The following is an 18,527-nucleotide window of genomic DNA, read 5'->3' on the forward strand; positions in this document are numbered from 1 at the left end:
ATCAAATTTGAACTAAAGAGAAGGCCTCTTTTCTTATTCGGGCTCGACATAAATTTAGAAATTAATTTACCATTTAGTAATCAGTTGCAGGTATCGAATTTGGGGTTTTTAAGATTCAAGAACCGTACATGATCACTGCGTACACATAGAGTAAACATTTTAATTTATTTACATAACATTCTTATTAAGAGCAATGCAATTCAATTTGTAATAGTTTCACTAAAATATCATAAATGCCTTTTAAAGTAGCAAATTTGTTGATAAGTTAGCAACACAAATTTTTTTGAAACGGAAGTTTATATTTTACTTTACGTTAAAATAAATAATGAAATTATTATAGAAAAATTAATTTGCACAGTCACAAAATTGAAGATACAGAAAACTTGGCTGTCTAATCGCAAACACAAATTTAACATACTTTCGCATAACTTACATCATAATAAAATAATAGAAGAAATTAACATATTTTGAAATGCACAGTAAAAAATATATATATATTGTAAGTGAGACGTTTGGCTTTTTAATAAAAAAAAAAGTCAGGTGAGCGATCTCACAATTTTTCATTTTGTTGCTGTCTTACTTGGTAACAAAGCAATTCTATTGATATAGACATTCATTATTGAAACGTAAATGCTCGTTTGCATGTAGAAAAGTTATTCTTTAGTGTGTAGTTCGCAACTCGAAAAAGCATTTGATTGCTATTCGTATGCAAGAAAAGAAGCATTATCCCAAGTCATTCAGGACCAACAAAGCTTACTTAAAGAAGCAGCTTACTTTAGAAAAGGTGAACATTTCCTTTTTGCGTTAATAAACAATTTAATTAGTTTAATTTAAAAAAAATGTGCCACAGAATGCGATCATACCTAGACAGCCTTCGTTTCTTTTTCCTCGGAGGTCTTCTAGGAGGGTCGATCACCGTACCAAGAGGCAGTGGCCCACTAATATCAGAACTACTGAACTTCCTGAAACAAAAAAAGAAAGTTAAATATATTATTAGAATAAATAAGATGCTGCTATGACTAGGTATTTTAAGCTTCAAGAATAAAGAATAAATCTATTGGCACATAGACTCCATTTGGGTTCGAGATGCTCGCTAAAAGTGGCTTTTTGAAAAACTCTGTCTAACCGCAAAAAAACACAATGTATAAAACTAGCGTTCCCGACAGGATGAAATATTTACTTTTATGGCATGTCCTACAGCCCAATACTCTCATCTTAGTAATTTGTTCCTTACTCGAGAAAATCGCCATTAAACTGAGGCGCATCAATAAAATTATTGTTACTTCTTTCCACACATCTTTTAACAATTTGGTTTTTGTGTCAGTTACATTACTAGTTGGGAGAATTTAATTTAAATAACGTAGACATATGGTAGATATATGGTAAAAATTATTTGGTCTCGCTTTATTAGTCACTATTTCCATCAGAATTGTGTATCTAAAGTCCTAAGTTCTTCATCAGCTAGAATTTGCGAAGAACTGAATATTGATGTTAAATATATGAATGACGAGCTGCCGATAAATCAGTTGGATAATTAAAGACCAGGGAACAGTTGTTATATCTGAATTGCAAAGCTCTTAGAGGCATTTATGTTCTCTTTGTAATAAGTCTCAGGTACAGAATATTTATCATTATGTCGCTGAAATGTCCTTGTCTCAAGGAATTCAGAGTGTTAAATTTTAATAAGAGGACTCTCGCCTTGAAGGAGTTAGTTCAATATCTAAACGGGTACAGAGGATAATTACCTCTCATTAGATTCTGCAGGAATGCGTGGAAATATACTAGATATTGCCTCGTTTCAGAACTAAATTATTGATATTTTTGCGATTTTGATTTTTGCCTAGTATGTTATTTAATTTATAATATTATAGCTTATTCTGGGTGCAGCTTAAGAATTTGAATAGAGTACTACTTCTGCATTTAAATTTGCATGAGTAATTGTAAAAAAAAAAAAAGGAAAAATAGATAAAAATAAAATGTGAATCATTTCTGACATATTTTTACATTTTTTTTATATTACATTTCAATTTCATTGGTATTTTTTAGTTTCACAAGTATGCGTTATTTTTTTCCCACACAAACTCCGCTGATGGTCAGGGACCAAGCGTAGGTCTTATTTATATATTTTTTTGTATCTATATACTAAAATTTCAGATGAGCTTAAAGACGTTATCTATCTATCTATCATTTCTGGTACGGACTCACTGGAAATTAGAGTAATTTATACACATAATTTTTAAAACTTTAACACTAAAACCGTGATAACCCATTTGATACTTAATTTTTCAAACCAAACGCATCCAGTTAAATGTTTACTTATTTACATTCCTTTTGGTTTCTGGTGAATCACTTAATAAACATCTAAGCATGATACAGGGGGAAGAGAGGAAATGAATCTAATAATCGAAGAACAGTTAACCCTGTTTCCATTCCTTTTTGTGGCGAAGGAACATCACTAGACAGACCAGATTGAATGTTCCAACAGGAATGTTGTATTCGAAGAGAAGCACTTAAGAAACCCTGGGTAAGTTATTAGACTCGCTGCCAGTGATACACTCAAAGGGGTTAAAGCCCTTTAGTGATTTGTCTCATTGTAATAACAGATTAGGGAAAGTTTTAAATAGTTTTAAAGTGAAATGAAACGTTATATCGTTAACGACACCAAATAAACACAAATGAATCATAACTAAGTACGGCTTTTTTAGCAAGTTAATTTACACCATTACCCAAAAAATTCTTTATTAGGAGAATCTAATTAAAACTAAAACATTACTGTTCTTTTATTTATAAATCTGTTTGAAAGAGCAGTTGTAGTGGCTGTAATGAAAGTAGCAAACTTTCCTTAAAGGACAAACCTCATTTTTCCCCTTCATTTTGTAGAAAGGAAATTTATTCAACTTTATCATTTAAAAGAAAAGTTGTAAGAATAATGGCCAGCAATACGTGTCTGTACTCTTAATTTGTCTAGAAGAAAACTTGTCTGTCTACCGTAATGAACAGAAAGGTTAATCACATTCAATAGGCACCCTAAACTAAATGTTAAAAGCGTTCCATATCCAGTTCGCGAATTATAATTATTACTGAAATGATAAATCTTTTAAAAAATGAACTATAATCCGAGATTAAATCCTTATTTATTTTAATTTTATATTTTTTGTAAGCAGCGATATGAAATAATTACCGATATATTGGATATCTTTCTTCTAATAATAACCCTTATTAGGCGGACCCAGAACGTTTGGACCGGTCAATAATTTAGCGCTCATTACTTACGTGCTAATCAGTTGCTCTAATCCAGATATGGTAGCTCAAATCGTTGAACAGGAGATTGCTTTTAAAGTGAGTAAGGCCTGACTATTAAGCTAACACGTAGGACATCAAACCTCTCTTACACAGCGCTCCGCCTTCTCTACTATTAAATAAATAATTTGATTCTTCTCACATAAAAGGTAAGTAAGATATGGTAAATATTAAAAACATGACCACAACAAATTTTGGCGAGCTTTTATCTCTACTTGATTCTGTGCGGTTTTTCGATGAAAAGTGTTTTGGATTTTTGGATTATTAAACTAGAGCAACGAAATCGTGGCACATTATTTTGATGATTTTTTTAGGTTAAACCGTTTATTATATTTTTCAGTATGAATGTGGATAAATTAATTTCCTGCTCTTGAGCAACAAAATCTGGATAACAGCAACTAATTAGCAACTCATTTTCAGCAGGTCTAAATTTTGTTTGAAATGGGAAGGTATTAGCTTAAAGGTGGTAGTGGAGAGGATTTGCGATTATGACAGTCGAAGATTCATGTAGATATTGTCTTCCTAAGAAGATAAGATTCTAATAGGGAGGCCCTTAAGGCCTACGCCACTACTACCCTTTTGGTAGTATTGTGGCTCCCCTGCTATACTCGTAGAGCTCGCCCTCCAGACCCGTCCGTTTAACCGGACTCTTAATTCTGGAGAGCAACTCCTGGGTAAAAGCTCACCAGGCCTTGGGCTTTACCTCCCCGAGAAGTAACATCCTTAGCCACACGAGCCCCTCACACTGACACAACACGTGTGTAGTGCCGTTTCCTCCTCTTCTTCCTGACAGAACCTACAGAGGCTATCATCTGCCAGGCCCATGCGATGCATTTGTTTTCTGAGCCTGCAGTGGCCCAGTTAATAGGCCTACAATTATCCTTATAGCCCCATGGCCATGCTAAAAAACTTTCATCCATCGTTGATGATCGACACAACATTATCGTGATCAGAATGCACTTCCCAAAAACCAGGACAATGCGTTGAAAAACTCCGCGCCTCAATGGCATCAAATGTTTGTACACACTAAAAATAATAAGTATAACTTGAAAGAAAAAGGTTTAAAGTTCAGAAACAACGTAGTGGGGCTCTCCCGTACTGCTGAGAATGAGAGATAACTCAAAAAACCTTCCAGACATCTAGAAGACTCCAGGGAGTTTATAGCCTCAGATTGAAGACGGTTTTTATATTCTCAATTTACAACTTTACAAAAGCATAATAAGTGAAAAAAAAATGAACATGCACACACTAATAAAGTGCATACTCAAGCGGATGTCGTTTCGTTAGTTCCCATATGGCAAATTTGTTGTTAGCGACTCGCTTAAGTATTTCTATTATAACCTCAACATCCTCAGCTATCGGTTTAGAAAACCATCCACTACTTTTAAAGACTTGCAAAGTATTTTCTAATACCTATCTTTTACTTTTATAATTTGTTACTTTAACTATGCTTTAACTATGGATTGACCAGGTGAAGGAGGATCTGCGGGCGATGGGCGTAAGAAGGTGGAGGACGAGAGCCCAAGAAAGAGAGGAATGGCAGAGGATAGTGGTGGAGGCCTTGGTCCTTTTAAGGATGTTGAGCCTTAGAGAAGAAGAAGAATATGTACCATATATTGAATAAACTATAATTTTATTGACTGTCTAACGTGTCGAATAATTAAATGAACGTTTAACGCTGCTTAAATATTCAAAATCGCTGCTAAAAATCTTTTAATTACAAATGCAGCAGCCATTAAGAGATATGTTAGAGGTGATTATTGCATAGATTTTTCAAAATTTATAAAAATTAGGCGCTAGTGACATCCTCAGTAGTCTTAGAAATTCAAATATGGAAGAATATAAGAATTTAAAAATAGAAATCTATATTTATTTATTTAAAAAATTATAAAAGTATTAAATGTGGGGAACTGAGAGTATGACGTTGCTTGCGCTGTTGAGAATGGCTCGCTGGCAGGCTGCCAGAATTCATACAGATCGTTACTTTCCTGCCCATATTTTGAAAGGGTGTTGACCGTTTACCACTTCTTCATCCATCCCAAAATTCATAATAACTAATGATGAATTAATTACTGAACAATTTCCCTAATTAGTAATAATTCTTTTCTCTTAAAACTGGTCAAAATAAGAGAGTATTCTAAATTAAGATCGTGTCAAATTTCCTACATCTTTAATTTTACTACAAATACAATCTTTTGAAATTCGATTTCGATTTTTTTTTTAAGCGTTTATTTTTGCTACAATCAGCGCGTTGGCGCTATAAGTAACAGTGACAACAGAACTATGAATTACAGAGGTATACGAGTGGAGAAGTTACCCAGTGGAAACACTCCAAAATATTAGGCTATTAGTCACTCTCTTCACTTGGTAGGAGATCACGAGGCCACTGTCTCCTAAGGCGTCTTGTCCGGGTTATCAGGAAGAGTTGTACAAGAAAGATTTTTGGCTAGAGGATTTATATGAGATTGCAGGTTGAAGTGGAGTTTTCTGTATCTTGTTTTAGCAACTTGTGTGACAAAAGGAATGTTAAGGTCAGTGTGTATAGTCAGGTTGGAGACATAAAAAGGAGCGTGTACAATAGTTCGAAGTATTTTAGATTGTAGAGATTGAATCCTTTGGAGATTGGAGCGTTTGGTTGAACCCCACAGCTCTATTCCATACGCCCAGATGGGTTTTAAAATAGCTGTATAAATTAGTCTTTTGTTGTCCAGAGAGAGTTTTGATCTGTTGTCTAAGAGTCTTTTAAGTAGTCGATAGCGTCTGTTCAGTTCTGTTCTTTTAAGTCTAGTGTGGGGATTCCAAGAAAGTCTTCGGTCTAAGTAAAGCCCAAGGGTAGCGGGCAACGTTCACTACTGGTAGAGGTGTTAGGTTATAGATGACTGGAAGAAGAGTAACGCGCCGAAGAGTGAAAGTGATATTTTGAGACTTGCTTTCATTAAGTTTAATAGCCCATCTCTTGAACCACTATTCAAATGAGGGAAGATGTGATAGCAGATTTCTGTGAGCTATTACAGGATCATGATTAGTGGACAGTAAGGCGGTGTCGTCTGCATATGTGAGAAGTGTGGTGTTAGGATCAGTTGGAACGTCTGAAGTGTAAATGGAGTAGAGAATTGGACCCAGAATGCTGCCCTGTGGAACTCGAATTCCCTGTAGAATTTCGAATTTAAAGCTAACGTTATGTCATGACTGGTAATTCTCCTTGAAATAATAATTTTACAGTCAAGAATTTCCCAAAATAGCTTTTTTTTTTTGGCTTTCCATGATTTTTTTGAATACCAGTTAAGCTGATTTCCTGAAACACGGTTCACTAATTACGTAAATGGACGCTTAAACTTTCTTTGTGGAAAATTTTTGTATCCGGTAAAAGTTTTAAGTGGGTTCAAGGAGGGTTTTCTTTGAACCTCTCCATAAAGTATTATTTCAGTTTTACCATTTGGATATTAACAATAATTAAATAATTACTAAAATACGGAATTTCAAGAAAACAGACTTGGAATAATTGACGTTAGCCACGCCTACCAGCAGTTATTCTGTTAGAAACGTTTAGCATGAGTTCTAAGGTTCTTCGAAACCTTGATGCCATGTTTCCTTACAAGATCCTTTTTATCTTTTTAAATCCATTCAACATTTAATAAACAAAAAATGGAGAACCTCGATTTTAATAACTGTACCAATGAATTTTTGAAAGAGGGTTTATTCAATTTCGAACGTTGATCAATGCCAAAATACTGATTATGTTTATTCTCAAATAATAAAATTAAGCTGATAAGTAAAACGTTCTTTACCGAGCGGCTCTGACAGGTTCATTTTCTTTAGCAACTTGCAAATCTGTGCACATCTGAAACAGAGACAAGAAATATTATTAATAGCGTAATCGACTGAAATAAGTAGGTTCTTTGTTTTTATCCCACAGAGATACAGAAAAAGTTTTCTGAAAGAACGAATTATTTTTTCCTCTCCCAACTAATAAAGGGATGTACCGTAAAACGGTTAAATTTTAGAAACAGCAGAAATCCATGTTTTGAGATCTCACCATTGTTTCCATCGCTTGCTCATTTGATCAGTAACAATTCTTGGATATTTATAATCCATTGACCGGATACGGAACAACGCTTTAAAAGCTCAGAGGCATTCTTTTTTTAACCTACTTCCTTATTCTTAAATCCCACCAATCAGAACTTAATGCCATGTTCTTTCTGTCCCGCCTATTCAAGCGTTCCTCAGGGAATCATTAATGCTCCTATATTCTACAATGCAAACACGGGTAAACCTTCGTACCCACACCTCGACCACGTTCACAGCTACCTGTACCCTACAAAGTCAAATGCAAATCCTAGAACCATGGATTCTCCAATGGATTAGGATCAAGGTAAACAAAAAATAAAATCTCAACACTTTAGTATTTACCCAAAAATCGAGAAAATCGCACACTCCTTTATTTTAACAACATTCATGTTTCCAAAGCGAATCAGGTAAAATACCTCGTATTTTACCTGTAAAAAACATCTTACCTGGAACTCGTAAACTCGTCTGAAGCGGATAGACTGCAAAAACAAATACAGAAATGCTGAAAAAGCTACTAGACAAAAACACACTAAATTGATTCTGTCAAACGAAAGGAAATATATACACTACCTTATAACCAATCACCTCTAACTATGCCCTTTATCTACGGCAAAGCGTAAGCTCCACTAGTCACCCAGATTGGCTACACATGTATTTAACAGCATTGTGCTGTTCGTGTATATGAATTTCTGGGTCTAACATTACGCGACTACTATGACCATCTTTACACATGACGAATACGCATCAAAATCCCTCAAATTAGGAGCAGGAAGACTGGACATGTCGAGATACAGGAACCACGAGTGCTTTTCTGCTGGAAGTGAATTTGATCAATCAAAATAAAGTACTTACTTTTTTTTTTAATATGAAAAGGTGAAGCTGTTAAGCCGCGTACCGTCCTTTCTCGGCGGTACCGTTTGACAGTTCTCCATCTTGCCTTTTTCTATTGCTCTCTTCTCTCCTTATTCCCATTCTCGTAGTTATTTTTCGTTAATCTTTTCCTTTGGTGTCGCCGCCAATATCTTATTTTTCTGCTATTTTGTAGTTTTGTTTATTTCTCAGTTCCCATGGTTTCAACCTTCCCCTTCTCTATCCTCTCTTACCCGTGGGGTTATTCCGTCTGCTGTTGTTCAGTACGCCACGCCGCTGACTCTGTGCAAATAAGTTAGTGTTCCTCAATTCCATACCGCTTCATAACGAGTCGACGTCTGGCCCTGCTCTGCATCAGATATAGTACGCGTCCGCTGGACCAACGCTTCAAGTACAGCTTTTCGTACTTCCGCAACGCTTCATCATCGGCTGCTTCCGGCCCTACGTCACTCGAGTCTGCCTGCTGGTGTACTTCTTACTGCATCTCAGCCTGCTAAGAGACACTTCTTCCGCTGATATCTAGCACTTCGCTTCATCCGCATCTAGTGCATTGATTGTACTATTACTTCTTCCTCATCCGCATCTAGTGCACTTGGTGCACTATTACCCTTCTCTCTTCCGCTTACCTCACTTCCAATTCTAATACGCCTCTTTGGGCTTGAACCCCAATATTCCTTACGCTTCTAGGAGCTCAGCTACACATTACACACACACATCTTTACCTAAGCTCTTTAATAGTTCCTATTCCCTTCTACCGCTTAATTAGAGATCCTTCACCGCCTGGCGGATGCTTTGTGCGCTCGCTTCCGGTGCGTTAAAGGTAAGTGTTTTCTTGACCATTTTCATTACTAAATATTTTCTTTGTATTTATTTATCCCCCCCCCGAGCACGTATCGATTTAAATTACGTTTACGTCATCTTCCCCTCTCCGCATCTGGGTGTAAGCCTCACGCGCTTACAGAAGCCAAGAACAAAATTTCAAAGAAAGAAAAAGAAAAGTATACAAGAAGATTCTTTAGCTAATTTAAATTTTGATTATTTGGTATCTTTTCTGTTTTATTTTAGTCTACTTTAAATTAATTTATTTACCTGGTGATTCTAAAATATATTAAATAAATTATTCCAGCAAAACAAGTAATATTTATTTATTTTTTTTTTAAATCTGTTACATACTATCTACATACTCGTAAATACACATATGTATGTGGTACAGATAGAAATTTATTCGTTACATCAAAATTTGTGGTTTTGAAAACGCCACCAATGTGTACTCTCTCAAGTACATCGATATTTATGAACAAAATCTATCCCCAGTACTGGAAAATCTTAAGAAGGGGTTATTGATCGCTATCAAAAAGATACTTTTTAAAAAATTACTTTGCAATAAATACAAACTGAAACAATAAACTAACCAAAACAGAGGAAAACCAACAAACTGTCGATTAATCCCGAAGAATAAATCTCTGTCAATTAAATGATTCCAGCAAAGGACGCAAAAAAGACGCAGATGATCATGCTAACGAATCTTGTTGGTGGAAAAATCCAATTAAAGTAACGAAGCTCACATATCAGTTTTTATAATGAGAGGAGAGACGAGTTTCGATCCTCGAAATGAAAAGTTTCGAACATAAATGAGAAAAGAAAGGTGTTAATGAAGTGAGGGAGGATGCGGAGATTAGTAAACGAGCGGAAGGGAAGTGGAATGAAAAACAGTAGAACGGGAAAAGAATGAAGAGATAGAATGGTAAATACCTACTCTCGCACTGCTAGTCAAATACGCACAGACATATTAACTGCCCTTACAAAGGAGTAACAACCAAGTCTAAAGGCTGCTTCAAACTGTATACAAAGGCTTCACTCAGTTAGTACTTCAGCGACGCGACGGTACACATTCAGCTAGAACCGCACAGTCGACACAATACAATAGACGCACTTTTGTCTTTAAACATTCGCCGCCTCTAAGCTACGCACTCAACATTTACTTAATCATCTTGTTACTTATTCTAACCTTGCACCTCACATAATTGGTAACATTGAATTCAAGTTTATAACAAAAAGCCTGCGTTTCACAAAACGTACAGAAAGTATGTATGAAACGTAAGCAATATAAATTTAGCGTAATTGGGCAAACAATTTCTTTACTGTTTTTTTTTAATTATCATTATTTTATTTTTTTGAAAATGAATTCCACTTTTTAGAGAAGGTTTTTCTCGACCTAAATTTCATTCACGTCTTTCCTCCATGCCTTCCTATCCACAGCTAGATCTTCCTAGAGGCCTTCATCAAACTCTCTTTTATCCCATTAATGCCAGGCCATGCGAGACCCTTCTTCCCACTATTTGGCAATTATAAACTGCCTCAGGTAATCTTCCACTTCTCTTTAGATAACCAAACCATATCAGTATTATTATTATTTTTAAATATATTTATAACGCCTATCACCTCCGTATTCTGTACAAATCTGTTCTCTTTCTAAGTTAGTAGTAATGACTGCTCGCTTCCTGAGCTCCTTCTCAGTAGCCAGTGCTCATTTCCTCAGGGTCCTAGTCACCGTGAGTTTCTATATGCTATGAAAATACTTTTGAAAAGATTCTGCCCAATAGCAGAGAACCTGTTTGCTGGGGAGCTATTTAAATGAATCTCGTAATATACGTAAAGATATAAACTGAAGAAGGTGGATGCATGCTGAATGGAATTTCCTAGGTGATTTTGTAATCACCTAGTCTCCAGGTTTCGAACGGACCATGATTTTCTTCAGAACTTATTCCGCATCGAGCTCTTGCTTGGCTGAAGTGTGCCGCCATTTCTGTCCTGAAAAATTTTTCTCTTTAGAATTCCAAATAGTTAGATACATTCCTGGGGGGGTTGGGCGGATAGCATGTGTAACCACGACCGAATAGGAAGGACATTTTGCACCCCAATTGAGCACTAACTGCTAGAAGCTATTTCTCTGATTTGATTAAGGGTCTGTCTGAGGAGAGACTCCCGAATACAGCTAGAATACAGTAAGTTTTTTCTTCTTCCCAAGAGTCCAAATGAAAGTCTTTGAATCTGAGAGCCTCATCTGAACACAGGCAGTTAAGATAAGATAAGTAGACCTGTTTCTTCTACTCTCTGACAAAACTGGATAGTCCATTTCATGACTTAATCTTTCACTGGCTGCACAGCCGTTCGTGGAGCAGCCTCACTTTGTCTTGAGCTAAGGTTTACAATAAGGTTTGCGCCAGTCACTGCACTACAGTTCGATGGTTACACTTTGAGACAACATTATAGTAGCGATAAAGCAAAACAATAATTTTAGACTAAATACTGATTAGTTCATAGCAAATGAAACCAATTTTATTGCGACTTAAAAGTGGTCAACTTAGTTGGCAGTTTATTCATAGATATCTGTAAGTGTGGTGACAAACTAGAGTCTGCTATAACTACAATTCCCCATATGAGAATTACAAATATCACTTCTTCAAAGGTCTGGCCCGTCACAGAGGGTATCCCAACCAAAAACAAGAGCAACACCATCACCTACAGTCTTTTAAAAAGAGAGTCGAAGACGTAGAAGAGGTGTGTAACTTGTGTTGCAATTATGTTAGTTTGCAATCTTGAAATTTAGTATACCAAAAGCAAACTTGGTTTATCAATCTCATACAGTTTCTTGTTGCACTCTTGTCAGATGACTAAATTCTGCAAAGAAACGCTGAGCAAGCCACTATAGATCTTTAGGTAGTTTATATTCAAGCCATTCTTTCTTTGATCTACAAAATGTAGAATTACAGTTGGTTATCTCAAATTCTCTTTTAGTTGGTTATACATAGCAATTACTTTTCTGTGGGAACCTAAATATATTGTGTAGTTATTTGGAATTACACGATGAATGAATGTGTTTATTTAAAAAAATAAAAGATATAACTTTAAAAAACAAATGTAATAATAAAAGAAACAAACACCTTTAGACAGTCGACAAAAGTCCGTCTGCCGAGAGCTGTAAAGCATTAGTCCATACTTAACTCGTACATTAATTACATAAGTATATTGTATATTCTTGTAAAAATAAAAATTTTGACTTATTACAAAATAGTAATGGGTATTAAAAAACAAAATAACAAAGCGAAAAACAATAAAAATAAAGTGCTAATAACTATTATAAAAAATGATTATGTACATATCACTATACGTATGACAGTTCTGATAGCAAATTCTCTAAAACAAATATTCTTAGAAAAGCAATATAAAATTAAACCTAGTACCACAGAGATCAGCAGAGAAATAAAATGAAATAGCTAAACTTTTAATTAAAGTTAAATTCGGAAAATAAGGAATTCTCTATAGGTCTAGGCTTTGAAAAGGAAAGAGAAAAACAGGGTCTAATTTTCTCTATTTAACAACTGTATGCACTTTAGATTGTCAATAAAACGACTATTGAAAATACTCACTCCAATATCTGATAGAATACATATGTTGAGAGTTTTTTGTTATTACTCTGGGAAAGCCAAAAAAATAGGAGATGACGGACTACTTCATTTTAATCATTTCGATTAGATATTCCTTTTAATGGCAGTGAAATTTCCAGAACAATGAAAACAGAAAGTGTATTCTGATAATTGTTGTATTTTTTTTTTGTATTCTATTTTCTACTCTTTTTTTCAAATATCCCAAAGTTCGAACATATAATGTAAAATTTGTTTTACCATCAAAAATATATTGTAATTTACGTAAAATTTCTTCTTTCAGAATTTAATTATTAACTAAAAACAAAGTAATTATCCTTTCACTCTTAATTTTTCATAAAATTGATAAAAATAATTTGAAATAAATAGAGCGCCTATCAGAAGATTGAAGATAACATCAGAAAACAGTGACAAATTGGCATGAATTTAGATTGGGATTTCTGGGAGGCTGTGCGGACAGGTTTTCACAAACATTTAGAAACACAGCTTAGATAAAATTGTGGACTTTGCTAGAACCTGCACTTTTTATCAAACAAAAATAAAACCATTTTCAATCTAGTGATGAAGATCTTAAAAATTAACTGTAAATTTTTGGAATTTAATCCCTGTTTAGAGTAAAACCAGAGAGAACTCCAAAACAAATGACCAATTGCTAAATTTGTGAACTTTTGCTCGCACATAAATATTTTTGAAGAATGAAATAAGTATATTTGTAAAATATTCCTTATAAGAGGGTGTAATATAACAAGGAAAAAGCCTTGTAAACTTGTAAACATTTCATCTTGTGAAAACTGATGCCAACAAACACCGCCCATACACATTATACCTTTTTACCCTTCAATATTTTGGCAAGTAAATATTCTAGTACAACCCTTTTTTTCTTTACGAAATACTTTTTACCCGGAATTTCGACTATTTTTTACACATTTAGACAATTTCATATTGGTTCAGAATGAGAAAAGATTTATTTTTTATATTTACATGCAACACAAAGAAAGGCTGGAGGTAAGTTTGTATCATTAACCCAGCTGTAAGCTGTAGAATTTTAATAAAATTATGCGCAATCTAGAGACTCCGTAAAACGTAGGAATAACGATGTCAACTAGAATCGTAAATTGGTGAAATCAAAGTTAAATTTGGGTATTTTCTCAACAGATTTAAACAAAGTAGATTTTTAGAGTTTTCAGAAGCTCTGAAGTAGTATAAACAAAGTTGCGAAGTAGATAACAGAAGTTCCAACATCAGCAACATACTCGTTTCTAGTGGTACAATTTGGCGAGAATCAAGTAAACTATAATACAATCAATAGGATGAAAAAATAATTGCCATTTCAGTCGAGATACATCTGTTCATGGACAAGACAAGACAGAAGACACACCAACCTTGGAATGTAAAAATATTACTTTGTAAACTAGCCCTAAAGATGACCTAGTCCCTAGGTCGAAAGCTCGGCAGAATAAATGTATCATGACTGAAATGGCAATTATTTTTTCATCCTATTGAAACTATGTATGTCACCAAAAAGAATGAACTACAATATAATACAATCATTAGAAAGATATTCAGCTAACTCCTCAGAATAGCAAATTATATCATTTCCTAAGGAAAGATGGGAAAAAAATTAAGTGTAGTAGAATAGTACATAAAACGGAAATTGGGAGGAAAAAATGGCAATAGGCTTTAATAGCAAACCGCCAATCATTTAAAGAAAGAGATAATGAATTATTTTAAAATAAAATAGAAATTATTACAAGAAAATAAACGAATAAAGACATAAAACAATCATCATTACGGAGAAATTATTTAAAAACGGAGAAACTGAAGAAAAAAGGGTCAATTTAAAATAAATCCTTTGCTAATTGCTTAGCAGTTAGAAAATTTGTAGTCGGGTTTTATTTGCATGCACGCCCAAAGTTCAAGTTGTAAGCTTAGGGGCGAATAAAATCTCTTTAAAGGAAATAAGCACCCTTATAAATAATTAAATTAAATCTAAACTTACGCAAAAAAATAAGAGAAAATTGAATCAGAAAGTTTCAAAACCCACTCAGTGAATTTTTACTTGTAGCTTTGAAATTTTTAGCACACTCGGAATTTTTGTAACCCAATAAATCTGAGTTCAAAATAAAATATATAACAAGGAAATTGGTTAAAAACTTGATACTGAAATGATGTTCAGGAAGGAATAATGCTGCCTCTCTCCCTTCAGTCCTCTTTTGAAAAGAAAATAGAAATGTATTCATTTTTTTTTTTTGTTTTTTTAATTTTAATCTGAACAGAAATAGTATCAGACTGTTAATAATCAAATTATTCCTTCCGGGCAATCTTGAAACGAAGGAAGATTGAAATTGAGGCTAATTGAATATAAGAATTTTAAATAGGCTCCTCTTATTTAAACAGGGAACAGGAGAAAACAATTTCAATCAGGAATATTTAATGTCTTTGCTTTAAACAATGTTATAGAGCAGCACAACAAGATGTCTTCGTTTTCTACAAAAACAATAAGAAAAAAAAAATTAATCTGTAGAAGACAGAAAATGGAATGCAGGCAAAATCTCCTGTTACATCCTTTCATTTACAGACATATATACCAGAAAAAGAAATAACCTGTACACACACTACGCTCCTGCTGTGTCCCTTTTGGATCGATTTTAATTAGTCTTACGTTTCTCAATCTAATCAGTGTTGGGTTACTTTTGCTATCTTCTGCCAAATGTTCACTTAAGATTATCTTCACGTTTACACTTTCAATTTAATTTATTGTATTAATGAAATTTGAGATACTAATTTTATATATACTATATATAAACAAAGTATAAAATTTGTTAGATTCGCTTACGTACGTAGATAGAAAAACGTGAATAGATAGCCTCCCCAATTAAATTAAGTACAGTAACTTTGAAGCTTAAAAAAATAATAATCAATTGTTTTCTAACAAATTAAAGATTAATTGATTTAATCCAAACATTTTGAAAATTCAAAACAATTATTAAATTAACATTTAAAGGTGCAAAAGGGAGGTAATGAAGCACCACTAATCAGATCATGCAGTACTGGACGTGTGCATTAAAAAATTAATATTGTGTTAATAAGTAAAATAAAATTATTTACCTGCGATGGACAGTTCATGAATAATTTACCAAGATTAGGTAGTTTTGGACTGAAAGGAGATTTACAACATGTTGATCCCATCGTCCATGAGAGAAATCTGAAATAGAGATTGTTTTATTTATAAAAAAAAAAATGAAAAGTCAATCAAACCAAAGAAACCATCATTCCTTCATCTTGACTTAAGTGAATAAAAATAATTGAAAACAAAAGTAATGTTTTTGTTAGTATTTATGAAGAACAGCATGAAAAAAGGTAATAATTGATGTGACCAAGCTCTGAAAAAAGCTCCCAGATTAGTACATTCTGGTCTGTTGAAAGGCGAAGAGATACGACTACAACTAATCATTAGCTGGTCTATGATCTAAAACATAAATAATGTAACATCCAGATGTGTTTGTTCTGTGTCTAGAGAAGTATTCCCGGTTCCGTAAAGTCTCTGTTGCCCCCTAAAAAGAGTCACCGAAGACTCGGAAAGGGTAGGGATCAAGTATGGCTATCAACAGGTCCGTTATTTTTTCTTTCTTTAAACTGTCTGTGTAAATAATTTCAGTTCAAAACTTGTCCTATGTAAACTATTAAAACAGAAATCAAAATAAAACATAAAGATAGTTTCAAGAATTGGTAAGTCTATAATTTTATTTTTGAAATGAATATCAAACTTCATACAATTATAATGCGAACCGAATATAATAGCGTTTTTTCCATATTTACAACTGCAACAAATGTTGCATCGAGTAAATTTGATCTTACTAGTTCAGTTCACTTGTAATGTCATGGTTAGAGCAATCACCCACTGGTAAAACTCTTTCACAATGATTTAATCACAATAGAGATCTCTAGGCCACTTCCGCTTCAAGCGACGAGGAGGATTGTCTGGAAGGTGAGGAGAGGAGAGTTGTTGGGCAAGAGGATTAGAATGGAGAGCTAGAAGGCTGTGGAATTTGCGGTAGCGAGACTTTATTAGGTCAGTGACGAAAGGGATGTGAAGGTCAGTGTGTATGGTAAGGTTAGAAATGTAGTATGGAGCATTAAGGATTTTCCGTAGGATTTTAGTCTGTAGTGTCTGCAGGCGTTTGGAGTTAGAAGATTTGGTTGAGCCCCACACTTCTTGCTCCGTATGTCCATTAATATAATAGCATAAATCCAGTAATAGTAAAATCGGTCTGTTTATATAAGAAATTGAAAGGTAAAAAATGACTAGGTGGCATAAAGGATGGGAATAAGGAAATGTAAAACTAGTATAGCTAGAGGAAGTTAGAGAAGATGATGCTTACGAGTTCTAACCTCGGAAAAGTGTCCCATTTCAAGTCTCCATAGACCACGGTGACACTGCTATATGTGAAGGGAAATAGATACGTCCTGGTATTACATCAATGTCCTTGTTCCTTCTTAATTAGGAGAAAAACTGGTATTAACCACCCACTTTTGTAGTGAACTTTCTTCAAAGTAATAATAACTTGTCGAACAACTGGTTAACAATTTTCAAAATGATACAGGAAAAATATTCTTCTTTTTTAAGACACCAAAGTACTGAGCAGGTAACAATTTCTTACATTAATTGATTCTTTTCGACTTTTAATTTAAAACTGTCTCACTCAATAAGACAAAAACCGCTGAAAACCACAAAAAAGTGTCCAATAATTTGTAAAAAAAATAAGCTCGTCATACTTTCATCCAATGTGAAAGTTTACCAACAATTTAATTCTAATCGATATAATACAGACAAAGAGTTAGCACAGTTTACTTAAAATCCACAGAAAAACATTATTATGGAAATTGTGTGCAAAGTGAATTAGAAAAAGAAAAAGTTGGAGCCTATTTCGATTAGAAAATCGAAAAAACAGATTCAGCAGATGGGCTCTCACTTCCGGCGGTTCCTTGATACAGAACGGAAATATCAATCTTCTATTTTTCACAGATTGTCCTTTTTTTTTTTTTTTTTTTAGTGATGCTGATCACACACAAACAGAACAATTGTAAACTACTCATTTTTCGTATTTAAAAAAAGTTTAAAATGTCTCTTTCCGTTGATACATAAAATAGTAAAATTTGATCCATCTAGTAGAAGGAAGTAAATATTTGAACGAAAAACGTTATTATTTTTTTGCAACTGTGGAATAATGTGATAATTATTCCATCAAAAATGAAGGCTACAGTTATTTTAGTTTCTGTTACTTTATTTACTAAGTGAATTTCAGCCACAATATTTAATAATAACTCGTCGAATAACTAATTAATAATTTTTAAAATAATACGGGGAAAAAACTTCTTTTTTAAGACACCAATGTACTTACTGATAAAGTAAGTAACAATTTCTTACATTAAATGTTTTTTTTTTTCAACTTTTTAATTTAAAACTGTGAAACTCAATAAGACAATAAGTTAGTCAATAACTATAGGGTTGATATGCAAAAATCGCTACTGTCGGGAGAGATGATTGTTAAATAATTTTTAAGCACTCGGTGGTCCTTTCCTCTAATCCAAACACACTTACTGTAAATTAATTCTTTATTTAATGATTACTGCATCTCCTCGCATCTTAGCCGGCCTTGACTCTATACTGTCCCGTAAATTCTCTTAAAGGTTTTTCGAAGACAAAAGTAGATGATACATAAATTGGAATTCCAACTTATAATATAGGTTCCTTTATTTTCTGTCTGAATTTAAGTTAAAAACAAGTTATGCTAGTCAACTAAAATAATTATTAAAGAATGAGTTGGATATTTCCTAAAATTT

General features: G+C 33.8%; 1 protein-coding gene across 4 annotated transcripts in view; it reads right to left on the reverse strand.

Annotated features, from left to right (window-relative positions):
* Positions 1-18,527, reverse strand: part of LOC141449176 (uncharacterized) — a 54,848-nt gene that overhangs the window by 3,520 nt on the left and 32,801 nt on the right. For 3 of the 4 annotated variants that reach the window (XM_074118317.1, XM_074118319.1, XM_074118318.1), the window contains exons 2-4: positions 15,792-15,888; positions 7,089-7,141; positions 864-962 (exon numbers count right to left, since the gene is read on the reverse strand). In XM_074118317.1, coding sequence (XP_073974418.1) covers positions 864-962; positions 7,089-7,141; positions 15,792-15,872 — 233 coding nt within the window. In that variant the 5' untranslated portion in view covers positions 15,873-15,888. Of the gene's footprint in view, positions 1-863; positions 963-7,088; positions 7,142-8,220; positions 9,129-15,791; positions 15,889-18,527 lie in introns of those variants that run through there. The other variant, XM_074118320.1, reaches the window with a different exon arrangement.

The sequence above is a fragment of the Rhodnius prolixus genome, unplaced genomic scaffold (assembly GCF_049639745.1).
Source record: "Rhodnius prolixus isolate KJV_2025 unplaced genomic scaffold, Rpr scaffold_2, whole genome shotgun sequence".
Lineage (NCBI taxonomy): Eukaryota > Metazoa > Arthropoda > Insecta > Hemiptera > Reduviidae > Rhodnius > Rhodnius prolixus.